General features: G+C 37.3%; 1 protein-coding gene across 5 annotated transcripts in view; it reads left to right on the forward strand.

Annotated features, from left to right (window-relative positions):
- Positions 1-14,558: 14,558 nt before the first annotated feature.
- LOC105499541 (protein phosphatase 1 regulatory inhibitor subunit 1C) overlaps positions 14,559-15,679 on the forward strand; it is a 143,832-nt gene continuing 142,711 nt past the window's right edge. Inside the window, exon 1 of one of the 5 annotated variants that reach the window (XM_071073022.1) lies at positions 14,559-15,302. In XM_071073022.1, the coding sequence (XP_070929123.1) occupies positions 15,222-15,302 (81 nt within the window). In that variant the 5' untranslated portion in view covers positions 14,559-15,221. The remainder of the gene's footprint in view (positions 15,303-15,679) is intronic. The other 4 variants (XM_011772145.3, XM_011772146.3, XM_011772144.3 and 1 more) reach the window with 4 other exon arrangements.

Raw genomic sequence — 15,679 nt, forward strand, 5'->3', positions numbered from 1 at the left:
CACTTTATATATCTCACACCACTCTCTCCTGGCCTGTATGCCTGTATGATTTCCATTGAGAAGTCTACTGCCAGATATATTGAAAGTTCCTTGTTTGTAATTTGTTGTTTTCTTTTTCCCTCTTGCTACTTTTGGAATCCTTTCTTTATCCTTGACCTTTGGGAGTCTGATTATTAAATATCTTGAGGTAGTCTTATGTAAGTTAAATCTGCTTGGTATTGCATAACCCTCTTGTACTGGTATCTTGATATCTTTTTCTAGGTTTGAGAAATTCTCTGTTATTTCTTTGAATAAATTTCTACCCCTGTCTCTCTCTCTCTACCTTGCCTTACAGCCAATAACTCTTAGATTTACTATTTTGAGGCTATTTTCTAGATCTTGTAGGCATGTTTCATTGTTTTTTATTCTTTTTCCTTTGTCTCCTCTGACCATGTGTTTTCAAACAGCCTGTCTTCAAGTTTATCAGTTCTTTCTTCTGCCTGATCAATTCTGCTATTGAGACTCCGATGCATTCTTCATTATGTCAGTTGTATTTTTCAAATCCAGAATTTCTGTTTGATTCTGTTTAATTATTCCAATCCCTTTGTTAAATTTATCTGATAAGATTCTGAATTCCTTCTCTGTGTTATCTTGAATTTCATTGAAGTTGCTCAAAACAGCTATTTTGAATTCTTTGTCTTGAAAGGTCACATATCACATATCCTTCTGTCTCCAGGATTGGCCCATGGTGTCTTGTGCCTTATTTAGTTTTTTTTTTTTTTTTTCTTTCCTTTGAGGTCATATTTTCCTGGATGGTCTTGATGCATGTGGCTGTTTATTGCTGTCTGGGCATTGAAGAATTGGGTATTTACTGTAGTCTTTGCAGTCTGTGCTTATTTGTACCCATCCTTCTTGAGAAGGCTTTCAGGGTATTTGAAGGGACTTGCATGTTGTGATCTAAGATATTTGTCATTGCAGCCATATCTGCATTAGGGGGCATTCCAAGCCCAGTAATGCTGTGAATCTTCCACACTCATAGAGGTACCACCTTGGTAGTCTTGGATAAGATCCTGAAGAATTCTCTGGATTACCAGACAGAGACTCTTCTTCTCTTCTCTTACATTTCCTCAAACAGAGTCTTTCTCTCTGTGCTGAGCTGTGCAAAGCCAGCACAGCTGTGGATCTTCACCAAGGTCGGTGATAACCACTGCTTGGCTCTCACCTATGTTTGCTCAAGGGCCTAGGTCTCTACAATCAGCAGGTGGCAGAGCCAGCCAGGCTTATGTCTTTTTCTTCAGGTGGCAATTTCTCCCTGGCCATGGGTGGGTCCAGAGATGCTGTCCATTAGCCAGGGCCTGGAGTCAGGAATCTTAGGAATCTACCTAATATTCTATTCAACTGCAAATGAGTTGGCACCCAAGCCACAAGACAAAGTGCTTCCTACTCTTCCATCTCCTTTCCACAAGCAGAGGGGCCTCCTTCTGTGGCCACTGCTGCCCTAGTTCATGGAGAGTACTGACTGGCTACCACTGATGTTCATTCAAGGCTCAAGGGCTGTTCAGTCTGCTTGTGGTGAATGCTGCCAGGCCTGGGCTCTCCTTTCAGGCCAGTGGGCTCCCCTCTATTTCAGGACAGGTCCAGAAATGCTATCCAGGAGCCAAGGCCTGGAATCAGGAGCCCAAAGAGCCCACCTGGTGCTCTACCCCATTGTAACCAGGCTGTTTCCATGCCACAAGACAAAGTCTCCTTTACTCTTCTGTTTCCATTTCTCAAGCAGAATGAGTCTGTCACCACAGCCACCACCACTGGGAATGTGCTAGTCACACCTGAAACCAGCACGTCTCTGAGTTACACCCAAGGCCCACAGCGAGTACTGCCTATCACTGCTGATTATTCATGCCCAAGGGTTCTTTAATCAGCACTTGGCAAATCCTGCCAGGACTGGATCCATCCCTTCAAGTCAGCGGGTTTCCTTTTCATTGAGGGTGTGTCTAGAAATGTTGTCCATGCGCTAGGTCCTAGAATGGGGGCCTCAGGATTCTGCCTGTGGCCCTGTTCTACTGTGGCTGAACTGGTATCCAAGTTGGAAGACAAAGTCCTCTTTAATCTCCCCTCTACTCTCCTCAAACAAAAGGAGTCTCTTTTGGTGCTACAAGCTGTGCTGGCTGGAGTTGGGAAATTGGCACAAGCACTCCCTTGGCCACCCCAGCTGGTGTCTCACTAGGTCACGTTCCCTGCAAGTCTCCTCGCTCCACACTTAGCACAGCACCAGACCTTGCCAAAGAATTGCAGTCCTTGCAGCATAGATTGCCTTTCAGGTTTATTTAGGGCCCCAGAGTGCTGTAGGCCATGGTCTTGAGGCTTGGTAGAACTCAGGTTCTGACTGCTGGGATGGATGATTCCTTTCTGCCTAGGGCTCATGTAAATGCTCCCTGTACGGGTGCCGGCTGAGTTCTGCCTGATGTTGCTTTCTGTTGTGCTGGGCAGTACTGAGTTCCAATGCAGTCCCACAATCCTTTGCTCTCCCTTCCTCAAGTGCACAGTCTCTTGCTGCACCACATGGCCACTGCTGAGGGATGGAGAAGGGATGGTCTCTGCAATTCAAGAGTATCTTTACTACCTTCTTCAGTGCCTCTTCCAGTGATATAAACTTAAAACCAGGTACTGTGATTGCTCACATGATTTTTGGTTCTCATGAAGGACTTTTGTGTGAATAGTTATTTAATTTGGTGTTTCTGCCAGGGGGACAATTGGTAGAGACTTTTATTTGGCTATTGTTCTCTGTCCTCTCTCAACCTGGAGTTCTTTACTCAGCCAAATTCACTAATGTGGGAAGGGGAAGAAAGTAATTTTTAGATATTCGAAGTCTTGGAAAGTTTAATACCTATGAATCATTTCTATAAAGCTCACTAAAGAATATACTTCAGTAAGTCAGAGAATATATCCAAGACAAAATATGTGATGTAGGAAAAATGGCAAAAAATAAGAGATGATTTCACTGTGGCAGATGAGTGAAGCCTGTTGAAAAGGTCATGCTGAGCATCTTATTTCTTTGGAGGTGTATGTGGACAATACATGTGTATTCATCTCTTATATAAATTATTAGTGTGATTACTTTTTAATAGGGCAAAAAAACCAATGTATCAACAAAGTCCAGAAGACAGAGTGACAAAGCACTTGGAGGACATTTCAGCAGAGGGGGCATTTGAACTTGGTCCTAGAAGTAGAGATGTTTGCTAAGTAGCAAAGGTAAGGTGGAAGGGTGCTCCGAGTTACTACAAGTGACCATGTGTACAAAGTAAAAGGACTTGGGTTATTCAAGAAAGAGTAAGTTGAGTGGTGATTATGGAGTGCATGGCCTGAGGTGCACCTAGAAAATAAAGTTTTAATTTCTATTTTCTATAAAGTGCCAGATGATGAGCTAAATTGATTTCCTTATCATATTGTCATAATTACCTACTCCTATCATTCATTTTGTTCCATGACTCATTATTTGTACTGGAAAATAAAGCTTAGCACATTACAACCTGCTAGAAATTTCATGTTCTTTCTGAATTAAGAATTATCTGTTTGCTTCCAAACTCATTATGCATATATTACACAAGCAGTATAATGAGTCATATGTTACACTTTTTAAAACTAGGTCGTTAGGAAATCATAAGAAAAGATGCATAACAGTTCAAAATCTCAAGAAGCAGAGACTATGGGATGGCACTGGTGATCACCAAAACAGGTTGCTGTGGCATAAATATTATCAGTAAGTAACTTTGACTCATAGGCCACACCAGACCCACTCCAGACCACCATGACCAAGACACAGAAGCAAATGCTCTCAGACATTCAATATAGGTTTCATGTTCTTACCAAGACATTTGCTTTTACTGGAAGTGACTCATCCTAATCAGGAAATTATTTTATTTTTAATGCTCTGTTATTTGTAGATATGAATAAGCCTACATTCTGCATGGAAACATAGCAAGCACTCAAGAACAGCTCTTTTGCAGCGTTTACTCAGAGCCAGAAGATTGCTAAACTGCAGCAACGTAAGGCCAAAAACTTGCAATCATTTATAAAGGACTTATTTTTGTTTAAATAGATGTTAGAACTCAGAGAACATATACAAAGTACTAAATGTGTATATACCATTTACATAGCAAATAGGGAGGTAAGCAGAAGAAGCAAGACAGGAGAAAGCTGTTTGTCAAGTTTTATAGTGATAATAAAAAAGGCAAAACAATGAATGTTTAAGTGTCAACTGAGAGCTGATCATTTGTTGAAGCTTAAAGGCAGAAGAAAAGGGACTTTTGGCAAAGCAGATCTTTCCCTAACACTGTTAGTACAAAAAACAATTGGCTGCCTTTTGCAGAGATGTTCTAATCAAATACATTTCTTGAAAACGTAAAGGCATACTCAGGATGAATACAGCATGTAATATATGGCCCCACTGACATCTACGTTCTATGAAATTTTCAAATTATATTTATATTTAATTGAAATTTACATCCCTGTTTTCTTTTTAAAAAAATATTTTGAAAAGGTTGTCTAATCAATCACTGTTAGTACCAACTTTTTATTTCTGGGGATTGACTAATTAGTTTGTGGGTTATGCAGACATTTGATGACTTGTTTTTTCCTTGCATCTTGCCTTTTAAACATTATGTTAAATAGTAGCATTTTACCAAGATTGAGAGATAAGAGTTGAAATTTATATCAGTCAATTATGCTACCTTGGAGTATTTATAAAGCTTTATATATGGGTGGGTAGAGACTTTAAGGTAAAAAAAAAATTTAGGTAAAAAAAAAATCATTAAGGAAAGAGAAATGAAACCAATATCTAGAGTTGATTTAAATCATGTATTTGCTGTTTGTCACTCTTTCCTGCAGGAATCCAAGAGATGGTTGTGAATATTAATTAAAATAACATACAGAAGATTATACTCTGAGAATATTTCTTACTTGATATTTATTTGTGTTATATAAATTCCAAATTGGATTCCATAGAGTATATTTGCAGGTGCAAATGAGTTGAACAGAAAATGCTGTTAAAACATTTCACAGAACAACCAGAAATTCAATGAAAGTATCTTGACTGCATTTTAATATTATCACAGAACACATATTCTAGTCTTATCACAAATTGTAATTGGAAAAGACTGTGATCATACTCCCTTGCACAAAGATGTGGTATCCACTCTGAGACTGGATTCTTCTAGAATTAATATGAATCTGAAGCATCTCCATGTCAACCTTATATACCGTGGGTCCTTCCTGGAATTGAGGAACTCAGATTTTCCAATTGTGCTATGTGATTTTTAGAAACAATTTGAGAATGTTCAGGTGTAAAGGGATGAAATGGAGAAGACAGTCACTTTGGGTTGGAAGAACACCCTTTGCCTGAGAACTATAAATCAGAAATCTCACTGGTTTCCAGAGAAAGTGAGAGTAGTTAGGCAGCAGTAGCTGCCTGGAACTACCTGGTTTTCCACTAGCTATACCTGAACATACTTTAAAAGGTTATACATATTTTAAAGTGCTTCATCATTATCAGGAGTGCAGTCTTTCCTGTCTTCAATCATTTGTAATGTCTCTCAATAAAGACAGTACCCCAAATGCTTTTCCTAATACCTGCAAAATAAATGAAAGGAGTCCACTAAAATTTTGATGACTGTCAAGATTGTGTCAGACATCAATCATATGGGGTTACAAGGCACTGACTTCACGGACTCTTAAAACCCTGCTTTGAAAAATTATAATCTAAAATCTTGAGGGTAATTTAGATCAATGCTCCTGATGAAATGTTTTGAAGAACTAAACTAGAGATAGTACATCAGCCGGGGAGTTATTTGTTGCCTATTTATTTATTTTTTTAGAATGTTTTCTCTGTTCAAGATTCTCTTTTGAAAGACATCTAAAAAGGTAAGACTGGGCAAGACTTTGACAGAATTTGTTCTTTCAAGTCTTCCCTGATTGACAACTATTGCTAGAATATAGTTCATGCTTTGCCTACATCAGTGATGGTGCATAATACTATTTATATTTCGAACATTTCCTCTGAGTAGATGATGTGAAGTTCATTCAAATTTATGGAGCTTCATCTTCAACCGTGTTTATTCTCTCTCTTTTTTTCTCTCTCAGACAACACACTCATTTATTCTGTTTTAACTACGTAAAAAAATAAGAATATGTTGCACTTGTTATCCATAGCTTAAAGAAAGAATTAACAAAGGAAGAATTACCAAGAAAGTAATAGCTATTTAACAAGAAGCTATAAGAAAACACTTACTCTCCTGATCCTTTCTAAATTATTATTGTAGTTCATTTCCAATGTATTACATATGTCGAGTACAATGCATATTGAAAGGCCCTTTGTGTACCTATAATATTGCTCTTATAGGTAAATGTGAGAATGTTAGCAACAGTGTTCTTTTGCATTAAGTAAGGGAGATAAATTCAATATGATTTTGGAAATAATGATCTCATTCAAAGTAGCTTGTCCTTCATTAAAAGACAAAGCATGTTTTTTTTTTTGAAATAGTACTCTATTTTAATTTCTCTGATTTAAGAGAGTGTGAAAAATCTTTTTCTGCATCAAAATGCAAAAGAACTTTAAAAAATATTATTTAAAATTATCTTTGTTATTCTGGCAGTTAACTTTTTATTAAAAATTCAAATGCGCTCATTGTATAACAGAAAATCATAAAGAGAAAATATATGAACTATAAACTCACCATCCGGAGACAACACCATTAACATCTCAGAATATATTCTTCCAAACATTTTTCACACATCACACACAAAAGTATAAGTAAGCGTGTATGTATATATCAGTAGGTGTTTAATGCATGAGCACATGTGTGTATATATGGATGCAAATCTACAATGAAATTGTACTAGATACAGCTATAGTATTTAAACATTGTGTGAAATTTTTGAAAATTATTTGAAAACTCTACCAACAACAGGGTTCTAGAAGTTACTCTGAATCCAAACCTAATAAAATCTTATTATAACGTTATTTTATTCCATTGTATTATCAAACTATTTAAAATGTGAAGAATTTTACAAATGGGTTTTTTATTCATTTATTTATTTATATTGTTGAGTAAGAGAAGCATACCTATAATCTCCTACAAAGGCTACTGGCCTACCGTTCAGGAATCCTGAGTAATTCTCCTCACCTTAACATACATTTTATCTCTATCTCTATATCTATATCTATATCTATATCTATATCTATATCTATATCTATATCTGTATCTATCCATTCCTCACTCTTCTCTGTCTCTTGAGTATTTTAAACCTCTTTCTCCACTGGCTACCTCCTTGCAGCCCAGGACATATTCAAGTCTGGCTCATCTATAAAACAAATCTAAAAAGCTCCACTCCACTCTTGCTCTTGCTCTCTACTATAAGGTCTCATGTTTGAGGGAGGCTTTCTTTTAACTGCCAAGGTGTTTTTTAAAGAACTAGCCTAAATTACGGGCCAGGCACAATGACTCATGCCTGTAATCCCAGCACTTTGGGATGCTAAGGCAGGCGGATCACTTGAGGCCAGGAGTTCAAGACCAGCCTGGGCAACATAGCGAGACCCTGTCTCTACTAAAAATACAAAAATTAGCCGGGCTTGGTGGCACAGGCCTGTAATCCCAGCTACCTGGAGGCTGAGGCATGAGAATCACTTGAACCCAGGTGGAGGTTGCAGTGAGCTGAGCTCTTGCCATTGCACTCCAGCGTGGGCAACAGAGTGAGAATTATCTTAAAAAAAAAAAAAAAAAAAGAAAGAACTAGGCTAATTTTTTTTTTCGTCTATCTATTTCCCACTCTTTCCCTCAATATAACTACTAAAATCCAATGGATAACTTTTAGATGTTCATAATTACATCCTCTGTAGTTTTGACATGCTGATTGCTTGTTTCCTAAAGAAACTCTCTTCAATCTTTATTTCCGTGTTGTTATTCTTTCCTGGTCTTCTTACTCCCTGACTATTTTTTGTGTGTGTTTGTTTCCATTTTGTCCTCTCTTTTCCCCCTTAACATTTGGGTTTATCAGAATCTATACTTTTTCCTTATCTTTGCATTCCACAAATTGCTTGGATTAATTTATCTATCCCCATGTCTTTCAAGGCTTATTTGACAATGACTCATATATTATGTGTATACCTTCAAGACAGACCACTCTTCTGTGTTATAAAATAGAAAACTGTAAGAATAATACTAACGATTTTAAAAGTGCCTAACAGGACACTTTAAAAAGTGTGGTGGCTCATGCTTGTAATCCCAGCACTTTGGGAGGCCGGCAACCATTTTTCATGGCCATAGTTTCTGTAGGTCAAGAATCCAGATAAGGCAAAGTGAAGATGACTTGTCTCTGCTTCACTATGTTGAGGGCCTCAGTTGGAACTCTCACAACTGGAGCTGACTCACATGGCCGGGAACTGGAATTACCCGGAGGCTTCTTCACTCACATGTCTCATGGGGTAGCCGTGATGACTCAAAGTCTGGGCTCCACTGGGGCTATTGACAGGAATCAGCATGTGACCTCTTGTATTAGTCTGTTCTCATGCTGCTAATAAAGACATACCTGAAACTGGGTGGTTTATAAAGGAAAGAAGTTGAATGGACTCACAGTTCCACATGGCTGGGGAGGTCTCACGATCACGGTGGAAGACAAAGAAAGAACAAAGGGATGTCTTACATGGTGGCAGGCAATGGGGCTTGTGCAGGGGAACTCCCAGTTCTAAAACCATCAGATCTTATGAGACTTATTCACTACCACAAGAACAGTATGGGGGAACCATCCCCATGATTCAATTATCTCCACCTGGCCCTGCCCTTAACACATGGGGATTATCACAATTCAGGGTGAGATTTGGTGGGGATACAGCCAAACCATATCACCTCTGCATGTGACTTGGGCTTTTCACTGCATACCTCCTGGGTTCTGAAAGTGCCTCATGACAGAACATTTGGAGAGTAGGCAGATGGAGCAATGCCAAAGTGTTTTTTTTTTTTTTTGCACCATGATGTCTGGAACATCAGATCAGAAGACTCAAACAGCTGGAGATGACTTGAATAGCTAGGGATTAGAATGATTTGGAAGCTTCTTAACTCACATGGCTGGCACCGGGGCAAGAATGACTCACAGGTCAGGCTCAGTTGAGGGCAGCTCTGTGACCTTGTGGATATGAAGGCCCAGCTTTGCGAGACTTTCTATTTTATTGAGAAACTGAATATCTTATTTTTGTGTGTTTTTAAATGTGGTAGCAATTAAAAACAGCAACAACAACAACACCTGTAGGCAAATAAAAGAATGTCTGTGGCTCACAGTCAGACATCACCCTCCTACCCAGGTCCCCTTTCCACTTCCTATAACTCCTTTTGATCATGGCGTCACCAGCTCTATGGTGCTTATTTTGATAGGATTCTGCCTTCTTCTCTCAACTGTATGTTCTTTAGAGGTTGGGATCTTATTGTATTTGTGTTTATATCACTGTGTCTATCATAGAATCAGATAATAAATATTTGTTGGATGAATAAATAATATTTATGAAAGCATTTTAGAAATGAATATATTTCTAGGTAGACTCAGTAATTACAAGTCCAATTTCATTTAATAATTATCTATCCAAAACAAAAAGCAGGGAGAGGCTAACATTAAGCTATGGAAATCCATAAAAGTGAAAGTTACCAAAACAAAGGAAAAGGGAAATAGATAGACAAGGGGTGAGAGCGAATTCCAAGTCTTCCTCATGTTATTCCTGTGCCTTTACTGGACCTGAGCTAAAGTCTTTTTAAAAATCTGCATGGTCTAAAATTTCTAAGACTCCTTGTCCACATTGGGCTGTGTTTGACTGTGTCCCCATGGCACTCCTATTCCTGGGCTGTCCATTGAGCTGTTTCCCCAAGGGTGACATCAGTAAAGACCTACCATGCTTCAGCTCTACAAATCTCTGTAGTTCCCTCTCTCTGATGTCAACTCACTGCTATAGCATCATGGCTAATATGGACTTGCTACAAACTCTTCATGGGTTTATGGCTTTCTTTAGTGAAACTGCCTCAACAAGAATAAAGATTAAACATAATTGAGTGACTACTCAGGAAAATTATACATTAAAAAAATAGTGTCTGCATGGTTAGAGAAGAAAAAGGCACTGAGTATTTATGTAACACACGAATAATTCTTCAGTTCAATTCAGCACTCATACACACTCCACTGATTGATATGAGGATTCTAGAGTAAGTCAAAATTGTTAGAGTTAGTGAAGATGAGAACATGCAATCACAAAACAATTAAGAAAAAGTTTTAAAGAACACAGTAGGCACTAAATAAATGTGGAATGAATGAATCAGTGATGTTTGCCTTTAAGCATGATAGAGATTGCAAGTATTTTTATACTTAAGTGCTGTGGGAATTCACATTTTAATAGAGATTGCAATATAGTGAGCTTAGTCTGGTAAGGCTTCTTGTAGCTGTTGATCTGAAAAAGTATAATATTTAAAATTGCATGGTTGAACTTATAAGACATTCTGAAAGAGTTAAAATATGGCTAATAATTTCCGTGGGGAAAATTTAATTTAAATGAGTACTTGAATAGAGTGGTCCATTTCACTTAAATTACTGGGGTTCAACCACATTTTATAGACAGGCCTCTTTGTCTTAGGTATCAATGGTTCACTAATAATTTAATACTAATATTAATAATAAATTAATAACCTATTATCCAATAGGTTACATTGAATATCATTGAGATAATTCTATGAAAGCCCAATAATATTGTCACTCTCCCTTGCATCTGTTTTCTTTGATGGAGGAAATAAAGAAAGCTACAGCTAGAATCGAAGGAGGACATGCAAGGGAGTGCATCTGAAATGTGACTGCTAGCATTTAGGTGTTAAACAGATGAGACAGAAAATCATTGCATTAGGGCTAGAAATCTTTTCAATAGACTTGTATCTAGATGGTATCGTATTTTTTCTGCTTTTGTTCATTATTGTACTTCCAGCATTTAATGTAGTCATGCTTAATAAATATTTCCTTTTATTTTTGATGGCATTTAGTTAGCCAACTAACTGTTAAACAAAGTCATGTCTCGTGTATCTGCATATCTTTCAAGATTCATGAATTCAAGACATTTAAAACAAAGCCTTGAATAGAAAACACATTTAAAAGTTTAAGAATTTGCTTTTCCCTCTCCACCTCTCTCCTCTCTTCCCCTTACTTTCCCTTCTCTTCCCTCAAAGAAAGCACTTGTTAGTATCAGGTAATAATTGTAAAACAAGTATTGGCAGTTATCAGGTAAAGAAAAACAACTCTAAAAACAGTCATAAGAACCATGTATACATGGTATTTGAAGGCAGTTACTATAGCAAGAAATACTAATAGCAAGGTGTAGGGCTTGAAAGGGTGAGCCGTAGTCTTTGGGAAAATTCAGTTTATTGGAACACCTTATGTTTCTTGATAATATTAGATAAAGCCTAATTGGTCTTATTTAGTAACTACTAGATGACCGGCATCTTGCTTGTTATGTTTATGTTTAAGATAGGATGGGATTTGCAGTCTAGGAGAAGAGGCAAAAGAAACACATAGGAAATTATTATAGAATAACATAAAACTATATCTAACTAAATATAAGGAGAGGAAACAAACCGAGTGATTCTTCTTGTGTGAAGAATATGAAGGTCTCTTTCTAAGGAGGTGGAATTAGAGGATGAATATAATTTGGGTTAAAAAAGGGAGGGAGGAGGCAGGATGGCTTCCAGGGAGGTAGGGGAGGCCACAGAAAGACGGTGGTAAGGTGAACTGCAGCCTTTATGGGGGTCTTGAGAAATCATGCAAAGTAGGGCAAGATAGATATTATAGTGAAAATTAGGAAGGTCTAATGGCCTATTTGCCTAATGTTTAACCATCTTTACTCACAGTATCACTTACATTAAAGAGAGACTATAGTTATTGCTTGTTCTAGAGGTCTCTTTAATCTTTAATGATTGAACCCATTACTTTTAAAGAGCAAGAGAAAGGATTCCTTTTTCAGTCAGTTTGGTGGTATAATATCCAACTCTAGGCTCTCCATTCTATGTTGATATCTAATTTGCAATGATTGAGTATCTTGATTAATAGTATCCTAGTCATGCTACTTGCTTCTCTTTCCTTCATATGCCATGTCATCTTAAGATCTTTTACCATGGAACTGATGTCGTCAGAACCTCTAACCACTGTGGAGATTCTGTTGACTTCCACTGACTTCTCTATAGTCCTTATATTATAGTGGCCATCATGATGCTGTTGTGATTAAAAGCCCAAGCCCTATGCAAAATTGCCCAGGTTTGAAACCGGCCTTTGCTATATATATATATGTGTATATATATACACACACACACACACACATATATATATACACACACATGCTGGATAACACTGGACAAATTACCTAAACCCTCTGACTCCCAATTACCTAATTTTAAATTGAGGCTAGCAATAATATCTACCTCAAAGAGTTGTTGGAATAAATTAATGCAGATAAAGCACTTAGAATAATTCCTGGTACATGGTATCATATAAAGGTTATTACTGTTCTCTCTGATAGGGATAAAAGAAGTGCACCTAATAGGAAAATTATACCCCCCATGCAAACTCTATAGTAACAGTTTTTAGATTATTTTACATTTAAGTTGCAGTTTATGTATTTATTGGAGTAATAATTTAGCTTTAAAAGGACTTCAAATACCTTTTAACACAATCTCTTCTCTAGTGCCATAGCAAAAGGCCTGGTGCAGAGTAGACTATGGTATCTACTCAACAAATATTTGCTATGTGAGTAAATTAAGTTGCAAAATACTAAACAGTCAAAGGACAGGTAGATAGTTATTATGGTAAATAGAGTTATGCTTGGTTCTTTGAGAATACAGAGAGGTGAGTTTAAACCCAATGTGGAAAACAGTAAATCTACAAAGGCTTCCTAGAAGCAATGATACTCAACTGAATCTTAATGGATACACAGGAGTTGGCCTCATACAAAACAAGAAGCTTAAAGGGTCTAGATAGCCCATTTACAATATGGCCTCTGATCAAATTATTCAAAATAGGGCAATTAGTTAATGAGAATCATTTTATTGGTATTTATACCAAGCATATATATGAAATTTCACTTTATCACCTATTATTCTAAATGGAATCAAATTATTCCAAGTAGGTAGATATTCTTAGTGATTCTGGTTGAAAATGTGTATCCTTAAGCCTTTTGAAAAATCTGGCTGAAAGAAAAATAATAGCTATCTTTTATTGAGTGATTCCGTGCTGGTCTTGTAATGAGCTCTTTTCAGGAACTGAGTAAGATAAACCTCACAAGAAGAAAGTTCTCTTACTGCCCAAATTGATAAACGTGGTAAGTAGCAGAGCTAGAGCTTGAACTCAAGGTTGCCAAGTGCATGTTCTTCATTACTACATTATGTGAAGTTTTGGATTAACTCCTCACTAAAAATACTGTCTTGTCTTGTTTTCCTTTTATATAATTTGAAGAGACATTCAAAGAAATAACTTCATTAATGATATTAGTTTAGATTTTATTTCTGGAGACTTTTGTAAACTGTTACATAAAATGTAATTTATAAATTTCCCTTCGACACTACACGGATGAACTCATCACAAGATTTCTTGCTAGTCAGCACTGTTCTCCACTAAAAGTGCTTTCACATCCACATCTTTGCTTTATCCCCTAGTGAATATAGAAAACTACTTCAATAATGCATATTCCTTTCTATATTCCTTCAAGAGAATGTTGCCTATTTAAATCATTAAGATGGATTCCTGGTACAAAATCAGAATTAAAAAAATAAAGACTTTAATTGTAAATACCTGGAATCATAGTCGATGTCTAAATATATTAAGTAAATCCAAAAACATATTTAAAAACCTAGTTTTCATCACATAATGCCTCTCAAGAAAGCAGAGATCTCAAGTTATCTTTTCCATTAAAACAGTTTCATTTTCATGCTTCCTTCACAAAAGTATTCGTATGCATGAAGGCCATCTGGCTATGTTACTACCTCCCCTTTGACATTAACTAATGTGGCAATCAGGCTAATGTCCCACCGTTTCCTGACCACTAGCCAGTATCTACCCTCTGAACATTACCCACTTCATGCTTTTCTCAAATCCTTATCTTTGCGTACATCTCTACTATTGAAAACAAGTCACAATGTTGACTACCATTAGGTTTCTACTAATGTTTTCTAGTCATTTCTGTATTCTTCCAAGTCAGAGAATGTAACTGGGCTCCACCAGGAAATAAAATAGAGGTCATTGAAGCGGCAGTGGCTTCCAAGCTGTTTGCTAAATTTAGCAGTACAATACTTTCCACTCTAATGAAAACTGTGAACTACAATTTTAGAATGTTGGAACAGAATGGGACTTTAAAGGTCATTGAGTCCCACCCCCTCATTTTTCTGATGGAAGTGTGGAGGCCTAGACATAGCCAGTAATTTTCTGCAGGCCACAGATCTTGTTAATTATGAAGATGGAACTCCAAGTAAGATCCGCTCAGCCCTGTAGTAATGCTGCCCTCACTACACCACAGATACTCTGCCTCCTAGGATGAGTCTAAACTAATCAGATGTGATAGCATAAATATAGCTAATATTATTGGTTGTGGCTTACCCTCCACGGCCATTCAACTGTTTCGTAGCTGAGTGTGAAATAGCAAAGGTGTCTGACTTATGAGTTGCCGAGAGAAATGATTCTATACCCAAACCCTGCCCCCAACTCTAAAAACTTCCTGCTTGATGTTCATCAATAATGAATGGCCCATCCCTGCAATACTCAGAGGGAGCTTACATTGCACTTTTGAGCAGCCGGTTAGTAATGTACAGTGGATAGAGCCATTCTTTCAAATCCCAGGGCAGTGGGTCCTTCAAGGCTAGCATTGCATTTTCAATTAGCTGCTGAGTGAATGCTTGGCATGGTATTAGTGAAGAGGCACACAATTAGCGTGTTGTTCCTTTCTGTATTGTGCTGAGAGGATCCAAGGGATTGGTGGGGGAACAGGCAAGCCAGGCATCACCGTGGATATTGAAGAAGGGGGTTACTCAAACCTCGGCATCTTCACTTGCTCGCTCTGGAATTACAGCTATTTATTACGAAGCACTCTGTGTGGCTTAGTGGAGTGTGTCTGAGGAAACACATCCGGACACCACTTAGGGTTAGTCTTTCTGAGCTCTTCACATCTCTGACTAATTATCTTCATTATCATGGAGCCCAACAGTCCCAAAAAGATACAATTTGCTGTGCCTTTATTCCAGAGTCAGATTGCACCTGAAGCAGCAGAGCAGGTAAGTGAAATTGCATGGGGTACAATTCCTGTACATAAGGTAATATGAACATGCATTCTTGTTATTAATTGAAATGTTCTTTACTGCTTGATTTTGCTGTGACTTTCAAGATATGTAAACAAGAAATAAGTTGGTTTTTATACATACTTGCATTTAAATTGCATTGGGAGAACTATTGTCTAAATTGTAGCACTTCATATGATACAAAATGAGCACCTCTGAGGGGAAAATGGCTCTGTAAGCAATTCAGGTATGGATTCATAAATCTGTTCATTTTTGCTCATTAAAATAACAGTTTCAACATTTAGAGCAACTTTTAAAAAAATTATCAAAATGAGCAACATTTTATTTAATTTTTTATAAAATAAAATGATTGA

Source organism: Macaca nemestrina, chromosome 11 (genome assembly GCF_043159975.1).
Source record: "Macaca nemestrina isolate mMacNem1 chromosome 11, mMacNem.hap1, whole genome shotgun sequence".
Classification (NCBI taxonomy): Eukaryota; Metazoa; Chordata; class Mammalia; order Primates; family Cercopithecidae; genus Macaca; species Macaca nemestrina.